Source organism: Malurus melanocephalus, unplaced genomic scaffold, assembly GCF_030028575.1.
Source record: "Malurus melanocephalus ecotype Western Australia unplaced genomic scaffold, MMel_1.1 scaffold_19, whole genome shotgun sequence".
NCBI classification, from domain to species: domain Eukaryota; kingdom Metazoa; phylum Chordata; class Aves; order Passeriformes; family Maluridae; genus Malurus; species Malurus melanocephalus.
The window spans coordinates 702,980-726,675 of NW_026623251.1; the positions used below are offsets into that span (position 1 = coordinate 702,980).

Below are 23,696 nucleotides of genomic sequence, written 5' to 3' on the forward strand. Positions count from 1 at the left end.
AAGAGGTACGGCTTATAAATAGTTGAAATTAAATATTAACAAAGAATACTGAAAAATCCCTACTCTTTAATTAAATTATCTGTTTAATTTCTAATTTTTAAAGGGATATTAAATAAGTATATAAAACACTTTCTCTTCCCTCCCCCGATCGGAAGCCTCCGTCTTGCACACGATGCAGCATGAGTATTCTACATTGCAGATGCAAGCACCCACCCGTGTGTTTTCTCTCCTTCTGAAAGCCATCAGTCGGATGGGGAGATTCTAGTGGTTAGTAGTCACTTGTTGTGAGTCTGTTTTTAGACTGTCTTGTCTTTTTGGAAGCTTTCCGTGTTGTACATTATCAGGCGTTGAAAATTCAATTGCAGATGATGTTTGGCAGCATTCTGACACAGAACTGAGTACCTTTTTGATTATTATTATTATTAATTTTAATCACAGAACTAGATTATATATATCCACATAGATGTACAAACACACTTTGAGGGGTGTGCGTGTGTGTGTGTGTGTGCGCGCATGTGTAAGGTGGGTTTCACATACACCACAGCCTACACTGCAGATACATACATAGCCAAGAACCTCACGACACAGCTAAGGGACTCCAGCTGCCTTCATGTTTGATTCCCCAGCCCAAGACATGGAAAAGGGGCCTGATATTTACAGTACGTCATAAAAAAAAAATCTTGACGTTCTTAAGGGTCATTCACACTGGGCATGCAAACTGAAGGCAGCAAAAAAATTGCTTTCTTTTTTCTTCCCCTTCATTCTTGGCATATATAYATATATTATTTTTTATATATATATATGTATAAAAATAAATATATATATATAAAAAAGAGAGAAAAACACATACATACATACATACATACATACAAATGCATACATTCACATACATACACACACACCCCACTACTGTGTATATACTTTTGATTAATATCCCTTTCCAGAAATGTTCCATAAGCATCTTGGATGCTCTTGAGTGGCAGCTCTGTGCATGAAGAAAGCAGACAGTGCTGAACAACTGTGTGGCTATGCACCGGTCCCCATTCTTGCTTCAGCACACTGTAGACCTTGTGTCCTTCTGCAGCCACCAAGGGCGGGAAATCTAGACTCCTGTGATACTTCCTTGAACAGAAAGTTAGTGCGCATCAGCTGCCCACCATCTTAAGAGAAGCCAGCGCATCGCTCTGGCAAAGGTTCTACAGCGAATGAAGTCAACGCACAATGTACACTGACATCCCATGTCCCAGCAAGGCAGGCGGGTTATGAGACGAGTAAGGGTGAAGGTTGGGGGAAGAGAGGGGAGGAGGAATCCTTGATCACGGAGATGGCCATTTCCTTGGCCTTTGACCCATCGCACCCTAGGATGCCGCTCTTTGGAACTCCCTGCCCATCCTCTCCATCACCTCTCCTCCCTGTCCCAGGCAAAGAGAAGGTGGTTTGTGGTACAGCACACTCTACAGAGAAACAGCGGAGGCCGCACAAGTCAGTTAGAGTTAAGAAGTTTACACCCAGCGCTTCTACTCAAGTCCAGTCTTAGCTTGTTTCTTATGCCCCAAGTAGCCCGCTTGTGTCCACAGCAGTCGAGTATTATCCAGTGAAGACACCAATAACATTAGCAATGTTAAAAAAAATAATCAGTATATATATATATATATATAATATATATATGTGTGTGTGTGTGTGGTTAAGATATACATATATGTATATATAGATGTGGTTAAAATATATATACATATATATATATGTATATGCATGTATACACACATATATATGTATGCATGGGAAAACTCATCAAATACACCCCTATAAGTCTTCCTGGCTCTGTTATTTAGCAGCATAAAAAGAAAAATAAAATAAAACAGTTCAAAACCCAAAGGTGAATTCTGTGCGGCGGGTGCCTTGGGGAATGTTCCTTCCAGAGTCCATCGTCCGTACTGAAAGTGCTGTGCTCTACCGATCCTTCATTTTTAGGGTTCATTTGGATTAGTGTTTTGTTTTGTTTTATTCTGTCCAGGCGAGAAATCAGGCTCCAGAAACAGGGCTGTTCCCCCTTCTTTTCCACTGCTCACCGTCTCGGTTTTTCACATCTGTCAAATAGGAAAGGAAGGAAAAAAAGAGAACAGGGGTTAATGTTTGTGATGGGGGTGCAAGTAGGGCAGGGAAGGGAAGGAAGGGTGGTGGCTAATGTGTTTAAAAGCACATGGTGTTAAGACACGGCATGACATCACTGGTGGGGTGAAGTGCTGTGCAGGTGGGGCAAATCAGCTGAGAATCTCGACGCCGACAAATGACTCAATGAATTCTATTCCCCCAGGCTCACCTAGGCAGAGCAGGGGGAATTCTCGAACAGGGGTAAATTTAGGAGCAGAATGAGTGGCTTCCTCACAGGTAAGTTGAGTGTCTTGTTTGCACCTTTACACACCGTATACACAAATACACACAAACACACAGAGAAACAAGGCTAAGCAATGCATGCAGAAAGACATACACCCTCAGCACCCCACCTAGCCTCTTGTTTAGGTTGGAAGCAGTGCAGACAACAAGGCCTCACACAGGCAAGAAGGTGAAAAGTAAGTGCCTTTCATTCCACTAGCTGCTGTGAGTGGGGGTTAGCACCAGAGAACAGCAGTGACTGGAAGAAGCAGCAGAAGAAACGAGAATTTACCCTCCCCTGTAGGTCTCAATTCTAATTCTACAAGAAAGAGCATGAGGAACTTCAGCTTAACCAGCTTTTTATCTGCAAACTGATAAGCTAACCACTCCTATGACTCCTTCCCATTTTTCTGGCCAACACACCAGCTCTGGAAACCTCCCTTTGCGCCAATTATCTCACCACAGAGAGGGACTAGTAAGAGAAACTACCTTCTGCCATCATGACTTCTTTGGGGTACTGTTTGTTTTTTCTTTGTATTTGTTGCTATTTCTCACCCTTCAAACTTTGCGGGGTARTTATCAGTTACTCTGGACTTTGAGAACAGGAGCAGTGGGGAAAAGGCCAACATTAAGTCTGGTGCAGACTTCAGGAGTTTTGCTGGCTAGAATAGTTTAACTCCAGAAACTGCTCTGTTCTGGCCCCATCCATCCATTACTTTCCCACTAAAATTACCATATCCCAGAAAAATTCTCTGCATACAGAGCAGTTGCCACCACACCAGCAGTGCCAATGCCTCTCTGGTTTGGACACAAAGCTTTTTCACACCCAAAGGAAGCACTTCCTAGTTTTATTTGCCTCAGCCACCTAGCCAATAGATGTCTCCTCATTTCAAGATGTAGCTACAGAGGACCTGGATCTCTCCCCCTTATTTTCTCCCCTTGAGCCACTGCCACTGCAATACTTTCTTAACAGGAACAATCTCCTAGATCTCTGTGAAAGGGATCCGAGTTCAGAGGGACAGCCAAGGGCTCATTAGCAGCCCCATTCCTCTGTCTCCCTCTAGACAGGTAGGATGATCCCACACTAGAGGTACACACATAGCTTGGGCGAGTCAAGATATCCCTGAGTTCACCAAAGTGCTCAGATGAGAACCAGGAATCAGTTTCTTTACGTGTCTGTGCCACAGATGGTATGTGACAGCACTCAGACGACACACTCACAGCATGGATCTCTGAACTAACACTAACTCCACAGAGTGTTTATGTCTCCCACCTCACATCTGAAATACACACCTCTGCCTTTCACCCAGGGCCAGCCTTAAACTGCTGTACTCCATTCACAGACCTGAGTGCATCCCCTCAAATCACAACTCTGGACAGGACATGGCCAGAGAACTGTGACCCCAGTGCAACAGGATAGGGTGCTCTCCCTGGCTTTTAGAACAACAAAGAAGCAAAGAAGAATGTAGGCTCAGCCTTGAGGGAGTGGCTTTCCTGATTCTGCACAGAGCAGAGCATCTACAAGCCACAGAAAAAGGGCTCGGAGGACAGGAGTAGTCAAATCCTAGACAATTAAGGATTTGCCTTTGTCCAACAGTATGCTCAGGGTTGCATACAGATAATGTACAGAGGGATAAAGACCCTCCCCCTGCCTACCTCAGCAACATGAACTCCATTAACCTATTCTAGGATTAAGAATATCTGAGATACAAACACCCTGGTCTCTGGGAGCCATTCCCATCCAAGTTCTGAGAGCACACCTGAAATGCACAGCTGCCCTCTGACATGGAAACTGTCCTCATCCCAGTTAGCCCCTCTGCCCTCTGGCCCACTGTAGGACAGAGAAAAGAAGTAATAAAATAGCACTGGTGCCAGAAGTCAGCAGGAAGCAAGCTCCCCCCCTCTTTCTCTTTCTCTCTATTTCTCTTTGTGTGTTTCATCCTTCAGGACACAAACCTGCAAGTGCGCTCGTTTAACTCAAGCTGCCTCGACTTGCAACGTGAGTCTGTGAATTTGCAGGAACATTTACAGGTCTGGGGATCTTGTACAAACAAGTGCTTTCTCCTCTCTGAGCAAGGCTCACAGTGACTGCAAAAAGGCAAAAGGAAAGATGTCTAAGCTACAGCGCTTCAGCAGAAAGAAAATACACATGCAACACCCTAAACATCAAAGCAAACCCCTTGCCCCCTCCCGCAGACCCCATGCTGCCCATTGGAGTGTCAAGGGCTGATGGATTTTCCAGCAGCACCCCGACAGCCCCAGGACAGCAACCCCTTGCATTAGCGTAGAGAAAGAAAACAGGCCTTCTGCACAGTATTCACAAATGCTGCATTGGATCCTTTGGCTTAGGCCAGAGGGAGGAAGAAGGGGAAAGCAAGGATGGGAGGGTGAGAGGTTTCAGCCAGCTATTGACACATCAATGAAAGGAGTTCTCTGAAGTGGACTATTCGAGTAGAAAGAGGCCAGCGGCTAAACGAGTTAAATACACAGGGTCTCTCCTCCCCTGGAAAGCAGCTGGGCTCCAGAATCACATGCTTACCCCTGCAGCCAGCACTGCCCTCCTTTCTGTAAGCCCCATCCCGACCTTGCCACCTAGGAGTCTCCTATGGAGGGGCTGTGAATTTACAATGCAGAATTTTGTGAACCACTATGAGAAAGGCCAAGCGAAAGAGACAGGGAGAGACAAGCCACCAAATCCAGCAGAAAGAGAAAAAAAAAACCCCAGCAGATAGAGACCCCCCCACCCCTGACTCCCCAGAACCCCCTCTCTGGCTTCCCGCCGTCCCACCTCTCCTCTCCACCTGTGACTCCACACACATCTGTGGCACAGACACGCACACACATGTGCACACACGCACACACATACACACACACACACACACACATGCATGGCAGATGCCAGCCTGCCTGTCACCAGTCATCACAGCAGCGAGGGCATGAGACAAGTGGGGGAAAGCAGACATAGCTGCAACCGGAAGGTGTGAAGAGGTGCAGGGTACTCATSCACCCACCACACTCTTGTGCCTTGGGAAAATGGTCGCCACTGATGATTAGAGAGCCAAGCAAGCTAAAGCCACCTTCCCTGAGATAGCCTTAGTGCCAGAGCAGTGCCACCACCAGTGCTGCCCCTGCAGGATCTGCAGCCCACCAGTGACTGGGAGGGGAGGTTAAGATTTAAGCGAGCAGCAAGCAGGCAGATTGGTTTGGGGAGAGGGAGGGAAGAGAGTCTACAAGCAGAGGACACAAACGTACAAGCTGAGTGGTTTGTACCGGCCTTTCTTGCGCTTTCTCTTTTGACCCTTCCCCTTTCCTCGCTTTGATTTTCTGGAAAAAAAAAAAAAAAAAAAAAAAAGAGAGAGAGAGGGAAAGAAAGGGAAAGATAGAGAGAAAACGGAAGAAAATGCAAGGAAGAAGAGAAAAAAAATACAGCCATGTGCCTTGCTGGGAGGGGAGAAGCACATGAGGCAGGACTGGAAGGTAAATTCCAGGGCCGAAGCACAGATCTCCATCACACACACTTTCACTGGCACCGGTGCTCCTGTCGGCTCTGCAACCAGCCTGCCCACAGCCAAGCCAACACCAGGGAACTCAGCAGAGACCACCTCCAGCAAGGCTGGTGTGAGCAGAGGCGGATCTGCTGGACCCTCAGAGGGGCACCAGCCCCCTCCAGAGGGGCAGTGGGAAAGGGACAGGGGGTGAGGGAGAAGGAACAGAAAGCTTTGTGAAAGCATCACGCCACCGCAGTGAGTGCAGACAACCATTCCAGGCGACAAGCACATGTGCACAATGACTGACAAGAGGCAACCTGAGTGAAAGGGCTCTCTTCAGGGAAGAGGAAACCACTCTAACCTGATGCATTATTGCTCAGCACTGGGCCTAGGAGGTGGCAGCTGAGCTCCAATAGCTCTGCTGCAGGATTGGTGGCAAACCTGCCTTGGGATGGGAGTGCTCTGTAGACAAGGGAAGAGATGTGATCTACACAGCACTGCTGTGTGGCAGAGGGCTATCCAACCTGAAGGCCTTGCTCATCCACCTCACCTCTTGCCTGTGGCTCACAGGACTTCAGCAGACCTTACTTGGATGTCTGTAACATTTCCTCTGGCAGCCTCCATCCTGAGTACTGAAGGGTAAAGAGGGAGAAGAGGAAGGCCTGACCTAGTTATTTTACCCAGCTTTCAGTTCTTCTCTCCTTTCCCTTCTGTCACCTTCCAGGTGGATCTGCCAGACAGACAAGCAGATGGAGCCAAGGTACTGACTCTATTCTGATAAATTCACCAGTTGCCTCTGACTCTTGGGCAGGAGCTGAGGCAGGCAGGGGCTAGGACATGCAGTCCTGGACACAACCCATGGATCCCTACAGGCCACTGAGAACACAGGGAGCGAGGGAGGCTGGAGCCTGTACTGCTCCTTGAGCCAGATTAGCAAAGGAATAAGGGAGAGACATGCAAGGAGAAGGCCCTAGGCAAAGCACCAGGGCTTGTCAGGCAAATGAGTCCCAGCTCTGAGGCAGTTCAGCAAAGGCTCCCTCGTTCCCTGGTGCAGCCCACCTCGGGAAGGAGCTTTCAAAGGGAACTGGGGGAAAGAAGAGAAAGCACCATAGGTGTCTCCCAGGCCCTGTTCAAGTCGTCTCACTGGAACGAGTGTCAGAGCATCTGCTCAATCCCGGTTCTGCCTTACATGTCAGGCAGGAGTCACAGGGAGACGGTGAGGGGAACAAAATCAACCTGAAGGGAGGAGAGGGGTACCAGTATAACAAGACTTTCAATCCAGCACAAATCAAAGCACACCAGTCTCTCCCATCCCTTCCCTTCCTTCCCTGCGGAGTGCAGAACCAGCAAAGAGCAGGCAAAGTGCTGTTAGAAGAGGAAAGTGAATGCAACACAGTCCAAGCTGGCTGCTACACCCACACCCCATCTTCACCAGAGCTCACACAGACCCAACTCTCATACGCCTTCAAACTACAGAGCCACACAGACCAACCGTCCCCAACACGGCCCTGTGCAAAGGACTGCTGGCTGCGTGCAGTCTGATGCAGCCAGGAGCAGATTTCCAGGGGAAGGAGGAGAGGCTGGAAGGCAGCTAGAAATATACAGCCACCAGGAGAGAGGTGAAAGAAGCTCTCTCATTCTCCTGTTTGCTCCCTCTGTCTCAGATTCAGCCTCATCTCCAAATATTCACTCCTTCCTCTCCGACCCGGCACCTCTAAATGGCAGAGCCGCTTTTCCCAGTCATGAGCAGTCCAGTTGATCCTCTCGCTCAGAGAGGTCACTCCTTCTTTTCAACTTTGTTTCACATTTTATGCTGATCCCCGCAACTACTGCAGAATTGGAGCTTATTTTTCACCTTTCCACAACCTTTTTTCTTTGGGGAGGAAATAAAGGGAAGGTTTTGCCTTAACCTCCTTCAGGCCACCAAAGCAAATCCATCAGACTCAAAAAAACGCTCATGAAAGCCTTCACCAACATCCAGCTATGACATACACCTCCCTTTATGCCCTCCTCGGTCCCCACCCATCCAAAACCAGTGTCACACTCTGCATGGCATCAGTCCTGCCTCCACCAAGCCTCTACTTCCACCTCTCCCTGTAGCCAGCAGAGTTCCTACCCAAGCTGCTGTGAAAGAAGCCAGCAAGTATTCACTCAAGCAGCAAGAAAAAAATTAATAATAAAGAAAGGCAGCAATTTGCAGTAACCAGAAACACCCCTGGAAGAGGGAAGGGGAAAATGGGGGCTGCACCTTGAATCCATTCTGGCAGGACAGACATGACAGGACTTCCCGTACTTGGGAAAAAGCCTTAGGAATGATTGCCATGGCCATGGGTCATGCAAGGTCCAGTTCTGGAGTGTGAAGGAGGGACCATCAGATCTGGGTTTCTGCGCCCACCTGGAATGGATTCAAGAGCATGCCCCAGGCACTACCACATGCCATTTCCAAGAACACCTTCTTAAAGTGAGCATATCCAACCAAAGAAAAGGGCAAGGGGCAGTGGGAGAGGAAATGCCAAYCAACCACCAGAAGAGAAAGAAGGAAAGGCTTGTGACTTACTTTTCTTGTTTGTTTTTGACATCTTTCTTTGGTCTGTGGGGAAAGATAGAACAAAGGCCTCATTAGAAGACAGCTTACAATATATACTTCCACTATTAACCCCAGCTCTCACCAAGTCCAGGGAAGGACACGTACAGTCAACATTGCAAGATGCCCAAGGCACAGTTTAAGTGGTCCGTCTCAAAGTGTTTTTGCTCTCCTGTTGCATCTTGCTGGTAGCCAGTGCCAAAAGATCCCAGGCTGCAGGCTAGCACTGTCCACCTATCATAGCTAGAGATGGAAGAGCCCTAACAGCAAAGGACTTCTTTTCCCAGGCTCAGCCATCCCACTGCAAACCAACTAAAAAGACTGCAGAAGCCTCTGAACAAGAGTCCCAACCCAATGGCAGAAAAATAGGAAAGGCTCAGAATAAGTTTATTGCAAGAGGAACCAGTGCTGCTCAATTCTCACCTGCAGTCACATTTACTGTGTTGTAAGAAGCTCATGTGTGATATGTGCTGACTCTGATGGGGCTTAATTCTCATGATCTGGAATGAAAGAAACAGAAAGGGTCACTACCTGTTCACTCTTCGTATTCACAGCTCCAAATGAGGCAGCTGCGCAGCAAAGCACTCACAGCCCAGGTGCCCCTGGGAAGAGCAGGGCAGAGTTCGAGCTAGCTCTGAGGCCCCGTTCTCCCAGTCAGGGAAGGCCTTTGATCACAAGCAAGCAGCAACATCAGACTTGTGCCAAAGCTCTGTTTGCTTGTGCGTGCCCAGTGCCAGCACTGGTGGACTGTCTTGGAGACAGGTATGGGAGAGGGTGTACCAAAACAGCAAGATTCTCACTGAGCCCTCCCTGGCTGATGCCAGACAGACAGCAGGTGAACATCCAGCCTGCTTGCACAGAAGCAATGCTTCAGTCTCATACAAAGGTCCAAAGCAAAAATTACATATCCAATTCCTTTTCCTTAAGYCACCATTCCAGCCCAGCTGATATCTCACTTTCACAGTGACTAGGTACACAAAATGAATCTGGAGATCTGTGTTTAAAAGAGCCCTGCAAATCCGGACATCACCCAGATCCCAGCCCCAGGTACCTCAAGGGAAGTTACACTAGAAGCTATGGAATATTGTCGCATTCTCTTAATCCAGAACATGGCTGGACCACTAGCTCTAGAGATCTGCTTTACAGGCATGCAGGCATAGCAGCCAAGAACTGTAATTCAGCACAGAATGGTAGGAAGAAAACCATTCCTAGCTATACCATGATAGTATGCTCTGGCCCAGGCTRCTGGAAAAGCAGTATGGGGAACCATGAAAGGGCATAGGCAGGCTCTTCAACAGCCCAAAAAACAAGTAAAAGGACCTGTTGGTTAATCACTTAGCACTGCATGTCTCTCATCTATATCAAAGTTATACTTCATTGATACCAAAAGGCAATACTTACAGTGGCTGTTCAAGAGGCTKAGGGACCAAAGAGGGAGCTATGGGTTACAGGCACCAGCATTATTTGGACACAAGCTGGGATCCAGGCTGATAGACAAGGGCAGTAACAAAGCTCTCCAAAGCAGTTTGCATCTTTCCCATTTGCCCAGCCTTTGCTATCATGGCCACCTCTGTCTCTTCCAAGGAATGAATTCAGCAGCCTCCAAACACAGGAGGAAGATGCCAGAAGCAGAAAGGCTTTTCCAGTTGACACAGAAGCAGTTTGTTTCTTTGAGCCCCTTTCACCCCTTCTCTGCCAGGGTAGCTAATTCCCAAATTCCCTCCTCTGTTGGTACAGACTGACCTCACATGCCCTCCAGGAGAAAGTACTGACAGGTTCTCTCCTTTTGCCCTACTCAGCTGCCTTCAGAACAACAACTGTGTGTAGAGTTAAGGTGGAGCAAGAACCCAAGGAGTATCTTCTTTGGGAACTTGGAGCTAACACCGTCAGAAACGGTCCTCTGCATTCTCTAAGCACAAAGTGCTCCTTTGCAGAAACGCTCCTTTGCAGAAATGATCCTTTGCATGCTCCTATCTACTTTATTTTGGCAAGAGAAAAAAAACAGACTCTCCTCTTAGTCTTAAATAGACATAGGCAACTCATAATTCAACCCTGCATGATGGAACACTGAGCACCAGAGTCTGAAGAGAGGCTCCCTGGGGTAGGTTGCCCTTCCTCTGAATTAGCTGGGAGTTGGGACTTGGGTTGGCTGTGATGGCTGACTTGCTTCCTTTCAACCAAGCATGGCAGATTGCAAACTGGACCCTCACCTCCATCGTGACGTTGTATACATCCACAGGGACACATTCTAGGCCCTCATCGCCGCAGCAACCTGCACATCTCATCAGAGGCACACAGGATGGCTTGAATATGTACTCCACCTCATCAGGGTACTCCTGGAAWATGTCCACCAGGGTCTCAATAGTCCTGCAGAAGCTGCGCTCGTAGACTTCCAGGAATTTGATAACTAAAAGAGGAATGGAGGGAATAAGTTAATGCAAACTCAGCTCAAGAATGTCTAGTGCTTCGCCCCTTAAAGTGAGCCAGACAGTTGCAACACAGCTACCCTATGCTCTTCACTAACAGTCTTGCAGGCCTAAGTCCTTTATCTGTGYTGTACAGAGACACACATCAAGAGGGAAGGGAAAAAGACAATCTCTTCCTACAGCTGCTTCAGAGCAGGGGCAAGATGGACAAGACAGCCTCACTCTTTGTCTCCCTGGTACCACGATGCCTGCCACAGGTGAGTCTTCTCCAAACCCCCTCTCTGCTATTCCCCATACTCCTGGTATGCTGCCACGAATAATATCAGCTCAGCCAAAAAGAACCTGAAGCTACAGCAGATAATCTGCTCTCTGGATTAAGGCCCTTCACTGGTTTGCCCTTTACCCCCTTTCAAAACAGCCAGTGGATGCCCCAGTGGGTTTTAAAGCCGGAAGAATCATTAGTACAGACCTCAGYATAGAGACACATCTAAGAGCAAGCAGAGGCTCTGAACCATGCAGCTATGTATCTTCACCCTTCCTGTCATCTCTTTTGGCCATGCAGAACATCCGCCTCAGCAGGTCACCTCAGAACCATGACAGCACCCACTACAAGTCCCAGCCTCCATGTCTCCACAACGACCACCATCCCAGACCAAGGAACCAAGCCACTGACTGAAAGATTCCAAGTAAGCTCACAGCACCCCCAAGATTAACCATGCTACTGAACCACAAGGAGACAGTGTGGGAGGGGGAACAGGTGTATCTGCCATTATCCCATGCTTTCCCTACAAATGGAGCAAACACTAACTGCTTGTGATCTGCACTGATTTCACAAGCATTTCTCAATGTTTCCCAGCCTCTTGCCAAAGCTTCATTTTGCTGCTTGGTCAAGGGTTGGAGAGATTTAAAGAGATGAGAGATAGTATAGATAAGTACACACCCACAAACCCTTGGTGCTAGTATAGCACTGCAAACAGTGAGTATCTGGAGCCCTTCAGGCCTCCTAGCTCTAGCACCATGCTGGTAACGGAGGATGTCTCACATGGAGCAGAGGGTAAGAGTATGCACAAAGAGATAGTACCTGCCCCATGCTGTTATGCACTATAATGATCCACCTGTACAGTATGCAGAGTCCTCCAGCACCAAGGTTGATAACTCACAGTGATAAGAGCAAACTGCTTGCATCATGGAAAATAATGGTCTCCAGTAAGCGTTTCTAAAGTGCCCTGAACTTGTGACAAACCAGCATAAAGGTTACTTTGCCACAAAAATGCAAAAGCTGCAGGGCTTGGAGCTCACAGCCCGCAGTTAATTGTTGAAAGTTAATTCTAGGTTATGAAGGGCTGACAGTGCCATAGTGATGAAGTGCTGAGAGCGGGTACAAGAGAGGCGGAGCTTCCATCCAAGGAGTCTGAAGTGTCAGAGAGCAAGAGCGTGCGCAGCTATTAAAAGAGAAAGTGGCTAGTGAAAGGGAAATGTAGCCTGGCAGGCATGGACTACTTGTTGGTATTCCTCATCTAGAAGACAGCATGTTTCTGTTCCTTGTTCCTTCCCTTCCTCTTCCCTCCTCCCCTAACTGCCATGTGTCTCCTGACTGTTCTCCTATCTTGTCTGTGACTACCTCCTTCTTCCTGTTCCCCTTTGGCATGACCTTAGTCACCACCTATGCTCCAACAAGTTGAACAATTTAACACGTGGGAAATTCTGCAGGCACAATGACAGTCAGYGAACTGTACTGTTGATTATCCACACTGTGCCAGAAGACAGGATCTGAGAACTCTGACAAGGCACAGTTCAGGATAAAAACGCTTACAGACCTACCTACGTCAAGGGGAGGGACAGAAAGCAAGAGGGAGGGAAAGCAGCAGTTACCTGTGCAGATCAAATGCTGCTCACTACACCAGTCTGGGGCATAAAGGAAGCAGAAACCGAAACTGAAGTGAAACTGACTGACGTCTGCCATGCTTTCCTAAATATCTGCACTAGCCAAGCATTTAGATTACACCAGAGGATCCAGATTACAGGTTGGCCCCAGAATACCACATTCAACTTCCTTTGAAGAGCCTTTATTTTCATAGCTGCACCCTGACAACTATACTTGAGATCTGGGAGATGTGACAGGACCAAATCCTTCCCATAAAGAAACTGAGAGTTTCTACCTTTTAACACATGATGATTTTCCAAAGTCAGATTCAGCCTCTGAAAAGGAACCAGGGAATCTTTCCCTAGTTGCCAGTCAAAACATCCAGTCACAAAAGTCACATTGCCTTATTTTGCTGGACACAAGAGCATTCACATGGAGACTGTGCATCGCTCTGTAGTTCATTTGCACAGTTACCACCCAAACCAAACCGGAGCATGTAGCTGAGGTACAGTCATCTTCACAGTGAAGCCCTGCCATTTCTACCATACCTACATTTAATCCTATGCACTGGGAGTCAGATTTCACACTTTGCTGGGCTGATTCCATCTGTGCTTCCTTTCCATCAGTTGTGTCAGGAATAGAAGGTCTCTTTCATGGGGAAGCACGGGAAGGTCACTGAAGGACTAACACCACTAGGCCTGCTCCCTTCCTGCAATTTGGGCTTCAGCCCACGTTAGAAGTTAATCCCACAATTAACTCACACTTCTACCCTGTGAAACACCTCCAGATTTGAGTCAGAGGTTCTTCACTGTAAATGGAGGGGGAAGTAAGGTTAAAGCACAGACGGATCCACATTAACTCTTCAAGGCAGAGTTTAAGGTCAAATTTGGAGTAGTTCAGTGAAAACATGCCGGACTAGAAAAGGAGAAAGTTTGATCATTTTGTCTCCTCCCCACCAATGCCTTAGCAGCAATACAAACACGCTGTTATTTTAAAAATAAAAGTGCCGGCAGAAATTATGGTGGTTTCCTTTATTTATACCAGAAAATCTTTTCTCATGGAACAAAGAGTGTTTGTCTCCTCTACAACCTCCAGTGCCACAAAATATGTGGAAGCCTTCTTGAGCCCGAAAGGATAGGGGCTGAAGTAAAATTACAGTCTCCAACCAGAGTAAGTCCATCCCAAATAAAAACCTGTCACAGCTTGACATATCAGAGAAAGCAAAAAATGGCCAAAGACACAAACCCACCTTTCACCCCAAGCTTCAGCGGGAGGAACTACAGGGCTGTCCTTGGGTAACAGGCCTGTCATTGTCTCCTCTTTTCTAAGAGAAGAAACTCAGGTAGAGAGAGAGGATCTCTAAGGTCAAACCGTGGTACAGAAGTAGAGCCAGGAAGGCAGTGCCAGGAGTCTTGACTTCTAATTCACAGATATATCTACATTGCAGAACCTGAAATAGCACCAGGATAGTAACACCAAAATCTCACCATTTACATGGCCAGACCAACTTCTCCTGCAATCCCATCAGCCTTCTTCTGACAGAAGTTAATTCTGCTCTATCTACAGCAGAGAACTGGTTACCAAAATAAGTCTCACAGCAGGCTCCATCTTGATCCCTCTAGAGTCACTGAACCTTCTTCTGTTGACTTCAGCAGGAGCAAGGGTCAAGCACAACAGGCGGCAGCCCGCCAACAAACCAGAAATTTTGCCTATGCAAAATGGAACCCTATTCCAAGCACAGCCTGCCACAAACCTCTGGCAACACACATTCAGTCTGTCATACCAATAAAGTTACAGAAATTGAAACAGACTGGTACCAAAAAAAATTAAAAAAAAGAAAAAATAAAAAAAGCCAATCTGGGCCCACACTGATGGAGCCCTCTGCTGACCTCCAGTTGGAATAACGCTAAAGGTCACAGCCCATGGGTACCCTGCAAGATGTTTGCCAGACCCTGCCATGCAACAAGTAAACTGCTCCACTACACAGGTAAGGGGGAAACACGGTCAGGATGGTCTTAAAGCAAGTGATGATCACCTCAGCCCGAAGGTTCCAAAGTCCACAGCCCTTTTATCCCACTGCTGAACTGAGGACTGGAAAGAAGCCAGCCTCCTGACACGCACAGGGCTTCACTAGACGGGGAACTCACAGGAGGTGTCTCTGACTAACCCAGGGGCTGACTCCCCTTCTGGTCTCCATTTACTTGCACAAACCACTGAGATAAGAGGACACTGACACAACCTGGCCTTTGGGCAACTGGAGAGACACAAAATCACAGTGGCTGTAGAGGCACCACCTTGTTTCCTTGCCAGGCAATGGTCCTGTCCGTACTGGACCAGCAGGAACAAATTAAGTAGAACCTATCAGATCATAGCGCTGTTCCCTGAATCTGCAAAGTCTGCTAGCCCAAATAAGAAAAAAAGGATGCATTTTTCAAACTTGTCTCTGAACAGCACTTAGCAATCTCCTCACTGGGGAGGTACCTGGGACTGCTGGGAGGCACGAACTCAGAAAATCATCCTGAACTGCCCTTTTCTCCTTCTCTTCCCCAGAGACCTGCCTCTGGGGGCCGCTCGGGCCTTTGTTCAGGGACCACCCTGGCCACCCAGCCGGGCATCACCAGCGCCGTCGGCAAAGAGGCGGGCAGCAAAAGATGACAAATCTCTTCCTACAGCACTGTGGCGAATCCCCAGTAAACTGCTCACCGCCAGTCAGCTCTTTGTGTGCGCCTGTGTGTATGTAGATATATATATAAATATATATATATAAATGAGCGTGCGTATGTGCACTAGTGCACGCACGCAGTTTGCCTCTGAGTTGTGGTGAGCCAGGGGCGGGCTGGGCCAGCCCTGCCGCCCGCCCTGGCACCGCGGCCGCCCCGGAGCCCGGCCCCACGGCCACCCCCGGTCCCACGGCCCGGCCCGGGCCCGCGGCGTGGGGCGGGGGCTACGCGGCCGCCACGAAGGGGGTGATGGCGGCGGCGCCTCCCGCCGGCAGCCCTCGGTCCCGCTCCCCGGGAGGTGGCGGTGTTGGCCGCCGGCGACACGGGGGGCTCCTTTCCCGAGCCCCCGCCCGCCCCCGCCCGCCGGGAAGCCGACCAGCGCTTACCTTCATTGGGTTTCCGCTCCCCATCCCCCAGGGCAGGCGCAGCCTTCGACAACTGCAAAGACAACAGAAAATCAGTCACAACACGGAACCGTGAGGCGGTCCCGGGGCGCGGGGGGGTCCCAGGAAGGGTCCCGGTCCTGCCGCCGGCGCCCCGGCGGGCAGGGGGCGGAGGGAGCCCCGGCGGGAGGGGGCGCCCCCGAGGCGGAGCCGCTCCCTGCCGGCGGCCCCGGCGGACACAGAGGGACCTTTTGTTCCCCCGGCCCCTGGGGGAGCCGAGAGGGGCACGGGCGGGACAGCCCCAGGCTGGCGGACGGGACTGTAAGGCGGTGTGGCGGGCCTGAGAGAGGCCCCAAAGGGAGAATCCCGTCCTCGGGGAGCTGCTGTCAGTGACCGCGGGCAAACACCGGGCGCAAATCCCAGCTTGGCGGAGAAACGTTAACAGTGGGGTGACCGGCTGCTGCCGACACGACCGGCGGGCGTGGGCATCGCTGCTCCCTGTCAAGGTGAATCTGGCCCGGGAGGGCACAAGGGAGAGGAGGGCGGCCAGGCACCAAAGGGCATCGCTTCCCTCTCCATGCCACAGATGTCTGTCACCCAGCAGTGGTGGCCACGGAGGTGTCGGCATCTGGCCGGGTGTCAGGGCGATTAATTGTGACAGCACCACTTTGCCGAYGGACGCCGCCAAACCGCCCAGGTTTTCTTCCTCTCGGAAGGAAGGGAGGGCGACGCCGCCCTCACCTAACGGTTCCAGTCCCCAGCCCCGGTGTGGCTCCCACTCCTGTGCTCCACAGCTTCCCCTGGGCCAAAACCGAAAAGGCCACAAGCTCTGCAGCCACTCCTGCTGCTTTGTGGGACTAGGGACATTTCCAGAGCACTGGTGCTGGCAGGAGTGGTGACAGGTAATCCACCCCAAAACGGTATGGAGAAATATTACACCACTTTACTAAAGGAAGTATTTTTTGATTCCAGGTGAAACAAGAACTCCACTCTTCTTGCTCTTCCATGAGGGCTTTAGCTCTGACGCAACTTTCCAGCCAAGTCAGGCTTCCCCCTACTGTTCTGTTCTGAACCAAAATGGAAAAGGCCCAGCTTTCTTCACTTCTCTAGGATACACTGCCACCTGTGTGATACCATCCATCCCAGAACCTGCTGCCTTTCAGCAGAGACCCATAAGGAGTGTGGTGACCCATACAAAATACTGCTTTGTAAGCAATAGGCTGCATTAAGGCTGAGAAAAAGGCCCTCTGATCTCATAACCAAAGACAGAACTGAATTAAGAGGGCCAAGACCACCCCAAGCTCACAATAGGAATCTGCTACCTATGGTCTTCTAGGCAGCCCTGTGCACAGGGTAGCACTACCATCCAAGTAGCCAAAAATGTCAGCTTTTAAAAGGAGGTGGTAAGAGAGGCAGCTAGAAGCCCCTCTCCCCAGACATTCCTTTGTGTCTGAGCACAGTTCCCTTTGTCTGAGGTCCCCCTGGACTGAACTTGTTTCTCATTTCAACCAAAGTCTTTCTGTACCTGGGCATAACCTACCAGCCCAGACCTGAGCCGCTCCATGTGTGGATCTATTTCTTCCCTGGGGAGGAGGGGGCTGTGTGCCCAACCTCAGTGCTGTGACAACACTATAAAAAGTAGGTTCCTAGAAACATTTTCATTCGTGAAGTGTGAAGGTCACTGCAGCAGCACAAATAAAATGGAGGCAACGGAGGTTGCAGCGGCCTTCCAAAACCACTCAGTGCCTGACAATCTATGACTGAAAAGAAAACCGCATCAAGGGCAGAAAAGCCTCTATCTGCTATGGCACAGGAAGAGGATCACGAGCCAAGTCAGTTTATTCAAGTCACAACGCCCCCAAGTCTTTTCACAGAAGGATTTCTAGTTCACACACAAAATGACTATGACAGACTGAGCAAAATTAGCTTGGAGACACCTTGAGGGTCATTTTTACCCATTCTCTACGCAAGGCTGCCCAGCCAGCTGCCAAGCCCACTGCCTCCTCACAAGCAAGCACACAGGGTGCACAAATGATGAGAAGCAGAAGCAAGGCACATGCTTTCACTAGTCACCTGTGCCTAGCCAGCACCTCGCCCTGCCCCTGATGTAGTGGAGCAGGAGCCAGAACTCTCACAGCGCTCACCTGGACCTGGGCTGTGATCCGACCCCAAAGATGGGAAACAAGATCGGTGTAAAGCGGGCAGGGAGCTTCTGAGCTTTCCCGGGGGAGCTGTCATCAGGAACTAGAAAGGTTTCCCAGAACTATCAGTGACACTCTCTGCTCACTATTCCAAGAAACTTTTCTGCCCTTTCAGCAGTGCGTTTCACCTGTGCCTAGGTGCCCTCAAAGTATGTCCACTAGAACAACAGGTGAGGCAGGGACTTGTGCCTCACTTCCAAACAGTCTGCTACATTTCAGACATAAGAGAACCAAAAACATTTCTCGGGACAAGCAGGCCCAGCGTGCCCTTCGGTAGCAGCCTGAAGGTCATGCTCTCCTCTGCTGGCTTTTGGCATTACCCAACAGCTCTGCAACACAATTTCCTTCCAATAGATTTTCAACATTTCACAGCAGTGTGGAAGCAACCCCTGGCCTGGCCTTAAAAATAGGACAAATGAGCCCTGGAACGGGACTCAGAGGAAGCTTGCTCTTTGCCGGTTGCAGCAAATGCACATCTTTCCTTCTGTGAGGTAAAATCCTCCCTAACTAATAAACACACTTCACACCATCCATGTGTCTGCACCTTCCTCGTCTCCCATTTCCTACAGTCCCTCTCCAAGCAAGCTTTTCTCTGAAGGGAGAGAAAAGGTTAATCAAGTCATTCCTCTCTAACCATCACCCCCCTCACTATCACCACCAGCACTCTTTCTCTCCCTTCCCCTCCCCCTAATCTGTGCAGCCTCATTAAAAGAGCTTTGTAACTGTTTAGGACTGGAACAAACAATCCATCCACTTTGAGAGAGACTCTGGGACAGGAGTTAAGGCACTTTTCGTCTTAGGCACTAGAAATTCTCAGCGTTTTCTACTTAGGGGAGGGGGGAAATAGGACTCCCTGCACTCCTCCTTGAACATGCAGACAGAGGTCAGTAATCCTGCAAGCTGCCAGCACGGCCAAGGCACCTCTGACAGAACAGACAGGAGAATGGATTTGGGGCTGCTGAGGAATCGTGAGCCCCTCAGACGTCCCTCTCCCCTGCTCCCAAAGGAGTGCTCCTCTTTCCAGCCTGTCCTCAGAGCATGGAAAGTGCTCTGGGGAAGGTGASTCGCTGCGTCCCAGCTGCCTATGGGCCGTGGAAGCAGGTTCTGGTGGCTCCCCATCGTGGCGTGGTGCAGAGGCACACCAAAGGCAGGCAGCCTGGTGGGTGTGCGATCATTAACAATCTAGTCACAGGCTTACTCTCCCTCCCTCAGTGTCTGATCACTGCCTGTTCCCTATGGCAATACAGCTGGTATATCCAGGTTCTGCTGCTGTTCAGGGCAAGAGGGGAAGAGCTCCCGGACCATCAYCAGGGGTGATCTGTCACCAGGCTGCCAGCAAGACCCGTAGATGAAAGCAGACAGGGAATAAACCACCTGTCCCCTGTTCTCTAGGAAAGGAGAAAGTGGGAGGGGACGACAATGCAACGTCTCTAATCCTGCGGTGCGTGAGGACTGTGCACACGGCTCAGCACAATCAATCTGCTGTGAAAGTGGCACCGCAAAAGTGCCTTTCCTTCCTCCCTCACCTGCATGGAAAAGCTATTGTCACCAGTGGAGGCAGACACCTGTGGCATCAGTGCTGCCCAGACCAGACCATGAAACAATCTTCCCACCATCCCAGTCTTGCTGCAGGAGCAACCACAACTACCTCAGTAAGGAGTCATCCTCCTGCACCTTCACCAGAGGAGCACTGTGATTCCTTCGTCCCTCAGTTCCAGGAAAGCTGCCTGACACTTGCTGGACCCTGCTTCCCCAACTCAGACTGTGTCAGGGTTTTTATTTAATGCTCTCTAAYGTGCCTGGCTAGCTAGATAGTTTTTACTCAGCCTGACAGACAGATAAATATTATCATCAAAGCACAAACCCTAGTCCCACGTGAAGAGTCATGCCTTCTGCCATGCCCAGAGCCATCCTCGAGCTGCCTACGTGAGATCTGCTGGTATTTCTAACGTTCCCATCACCGTGGTGCCTGGACAACCAACGGACAAATAAGGACAGAAGTGAAGGGCAGATCTCACCATCGATTGGCCTGAGCACTTATATGGCCCACATTAGCCAGGTACCTGAACCTCTAGCCATCTCTCGTGTGTCTACCCCTGCAACATTTTACCCCAAACTCCTGTAATTCTTCCCTACCATTTTTTTCAGTCATTATACTCTCTATTTTCTCATCTGCACCATCCTCCAGCCTAGGAGAAAAGGCAGCATGAGGCTTTTATGCAACTCCTGAGGACACACAGACCTCGACTCTACCTGATCCACCCGTTTCCTCTTCTGGGGAAGAGGAAGGGGAGGGGAGAAGGAACAAGGGGAGGGTTAAAGGGTGTTATCACTGGACACCGATACAGAGTTGTCTAACCTATAGGTGGGGAGCAGATGCTATTGTACAAGTTTACTGAGGAGCTGAGAGGCAAAGAAACCCCTGTTCTGGGTGATGGTGGAAAAACTCCTGGAGAGCAGAAAGAATTGTCCCACGAGCCAAATCTGGCAGGAAGGCAGCCTCACTCAAGTGAGAGCTGAGCCTCAGTTCCCATGGAGCACAGCCGAGCACAGCCTAATGTGCGGCTGTCACTGGATAAAGTAGAGCTGTAGCAGGCTAGAAACAAAGCGTGCAGAGCTTTCATGACTTCAGTTACAGCTGAAATGGCTCCTAATTGGGGAGTTGCCTTCCAGCATCGGTGCTGAACAAACAATGTGAATAACTGATTAGTTCGAAAGCAACGTTTATTTTCACGATTGTGCGAGATGATCTGGCCCGCGCTCTCTCCAAGTACCAAGCAGAAATGGCAGGAGAGAACTAACCTGTTATAACCTTTAAAACGTAATCCATGCCTGCTCTCGAACAGCCACTTTCACGTGGGCACTCTGTCTAAACCCCTTAATATCTCTTGGCAACACAGCCCTCTTGACTCTTTAGAAAACAGATTTATAGGACAGGTTTGCAAAGAAAGCTGCCTTTCTTTTTTCTTTAAAGAGAGGAAAGGAGGAAGAGTTGGTTTCTAATTCCTCAAGAATGACAATGGGGTAAAAGTGACTGAAGAGGAAGAGGAAAATCCTTGATTTTGCAACCTCAGTGCAGGAGATCTGTATTTTGATTAATTTTTTTCCCCAGTCTGGAAGAAACTGTGGATCCATTTTGTCCTCTTTGATCTCTATTTGTTTTTCCAGCTAGGCATTTTGAACTCCACTCGGCGGCACGAACCCGAGCTGGGACCCAAGGCAAATATCGCCGAAACAGCCTTTTGCAATGTCAGGAGACCCGAGGCTGATGCAAGAAGGCAGCGCGCTGCCTCCCTGCCCCGCGCCCCGCCGACCGCAGCGCCGCGGCCCCGGCGGGACCCCACGGTTGCCCCGCGCCGGGACCCCCGCTCCGGGGCGCGCTCGTGTGTGCGGGCGCTCCGCACGGCGCTGTCGCTGCCCCCGGGCCCCGCGAAGCTCCGGGCAGCGCTGTCCCCGAGCTGCAGCACCGCACGCACGCACGCACACGTGTCTGCGCTGCGGACACCCACCCGCACCCGGCGCCAGCGGCGCGGCCGCACCGCACCGAACCGAGCAGGTGGGAAGCAAAGCGGGGAGGGGGACGAGAAAGCAAAAAAGGGGGGGGAAAGTATTTTCGGTCGTCTGCCTTCCCTCCCCTCCGCTACGCGGGGCACAAAAGCCCCCGTCCCGCCGCTTACCTCCGCGCTCTGCAGATAGAGCAGCGCCGCCAGCCCCCAGTGGATCCAAGTGAGCAGAAAGTTCATGGTTGCCGGCGCACGCGGCGAAGCGGGGCCCGCCGTGCTCCGCCTCGCCGCCGCCGCCCCGTCGNCCGCGCCTCCTCCGTGCCCGCCGCCGCCTCCTGAGGTGCCGCCGACCGGGCGCTGCGAAGGGTTCCGGGGAAAGGGGGTTTCCTCTTCGGGGTCTCCGGTTTCACCCCTCCATAAGCCCGGCTCTCCGCCGGCCCCCGCTGCTGCTTTCCGTGGGCGCTCCGCCGGGCCGAGCGCAGGCTCCGCGGCCGCCCTGCCGCCGCCCGGCCCCCGCCGCCGGGCAGTCCGAGCTCCACAGTGGCGCCCGTCCGCGGCGCTCTCCCCTCGATGGGGCAGGCAGGCACCCGCGCCGCACTCGCTCGGTTTCGCGCACTCAAGGCAAAGTTTGCGCGGAAACTTTCAATGCATCTCTTATCCTGAGCCCCCTCTTCGCGGCGGCTGCCTCCGGTGGCTCCYCGAGCCGGGGTCGCCTCCTCAGGGGAAAGGGGCTGATTCCGCCGCCGCTCGGTCCGACCCCTCTTCGCAAGTCGGGGTGGTGGCGGCAGAAAGGACGAACAGAGCGCTTTCCTCCTGCCCTCTCTGTTACTGTCTCTCCCTCTCTCTGTCCACCGCTTAAAAAAAAAAATCAGAATGGTAATATATGAAAAAAAAAAAGAAAGAAAAAATCCAAGCTGGATAGAGAGGGAGGGATCTGGGGCGTGGGAAGGCTCTGTAGGAAAGGGAGAAAAAAAATCCCAGCAGATCAAAGTATAGGTGGGGAAAAAATAAATTAAACGAGAGGATAAAGCAAGGCGGCAAGCTAACAGCAGGTCCCGGTGCCGGGGAGGGCTGCTGTCGCGGCGCGCTGTCCCCCGCCGGCGCGGCGTGCGCTCCTCGCCCGCGGCGCGGCGGCAGCCCCGCTCCGCGCACTCCAGCGGCGGCTCCGCGCAGCGCCCGCTCTCCGCTCAGCGCCCGCCCCACCGCCCGCCGCTCGTCAGCACTCTGCAACTGATTAGAGCGGCCACGGAGAGAGACGCTTCGGTGAAGTCCCACCTCCTCGCTATGGCCCGGCCTTCTCCCCGCCCTCCAAGCTCGGCCGCGGAGGTGACGGGCTTCCCCCCCCCCGCTCCCCCCCCCACGCGGGGCTGTAGCATTTCGAACCCAGCTCCGTACCCTGCCTTCCCGCCGCGCTTTCTGCCATGCCGATGGATACATGTTCGGGTCAAAATTCACTTGGCCCGTGGGAATTGCTCCAAAGTCCAGCAGAGACATTTGGGGAGAGGGGCGGAGGACAAATTGTAATCACAGCCATCATCTGACTACCCCCCAGGACTTGGCCTTTCAGATRCAGTGATTTCTTAGCACTTACGTGTTAAAGGGCGTTATCATCAGGTGGGTTTTATTTCTCTTAACCCAGCGCTATTCCCCCATTGCTCAGGGGCCTGCCTGTGCTGGCTGAGTRGTGCTCTGGTGTGCAGAAGGGAATACTGAAGGGGTGAAGGTTTTGCCAGACAAACCCCACCCTGCTTTCTGATAAGGTATTTGAAGGGCAAAGAGACAGCATTGTCTCACTGAGTTTGGCGCGAACATTCTCCAACTGAGCTACTTCGTTCCTGTCACACACAAAATTTCTTCATATGGCATACATAGTTACAATATGTGGGTGTCAACATACATAAATCTTTCTCCTGTTACTATCCTCCGAGAACCAGGGCTCACCGTGGGCTGGAGGAAGGGGAAGGGGAAAAAGACACTGAAGAAAGAAAAGGGTATATATTATCATTTAAAAGCAGGTATTCCARTGCTGTGCCACAGAGTCATACTGATTCAGGCAAAGCACTGGCTCTATAGAGGCACCTGCTGGCTGAGAGAAATGCATGAAACAAACCCCCCCCCATTTTTAAAAAAAAAAAAAAAAAAAAAAAAAAAAAA

General features: G+C 50.7%; 1 protein-coding gene across 7 annotated transcripts; it reads right to left on the reverse strand.

The window, feature by feature from the left end:
- Positions 1 to 65: 65 nt before the first annotated feature.
- On the reverse strand, positions 66 to 21,848 carry VEGFA (vascular endothelial growth factor A). Of its 7 annotated transcripts, XM_057389728.1 has the most exons (9): positions 21,717 to 21,848; positions 15,842 to 15,893; positions 10,656 to 10,852; positions 8,869 to 8,945; positions 8,419 to 8,451; positions 8,110 to 8,256; positions 5,626 to 5,697; positions 4,330 to 4,461; positions 66 to 2,087 (listed from the first exon to the last, which is right to left on the reverse strand). In XM_057389728.1, the coding sequence occupies exons 1-9, from the start codon at positions 21,780 to 21,782 to the stop codon at positions 2,066 to 2,068; spliced, it is 798 nt and encodes a 265-aa protein (XP_057245711.1). In that variant the 5' UTR covers positions 21,783 to 21,848; the 3' UTR covers positions 66 to 2,065. The 7 variants fall into 7 exon arrangements, with proteins under 7 accessions (XP_057245711.1, XP_057245713.1, XP_057245712.1 ...); XM_057389730.1 differs by lacking the exon at positions 8,110 to 8,256; XM_057389729.1 differs by lacking the exon at positions 4,330 to 4,461.
- Positions 21,849 to 23,696: the final 1,848 nt, after the last annotated feature.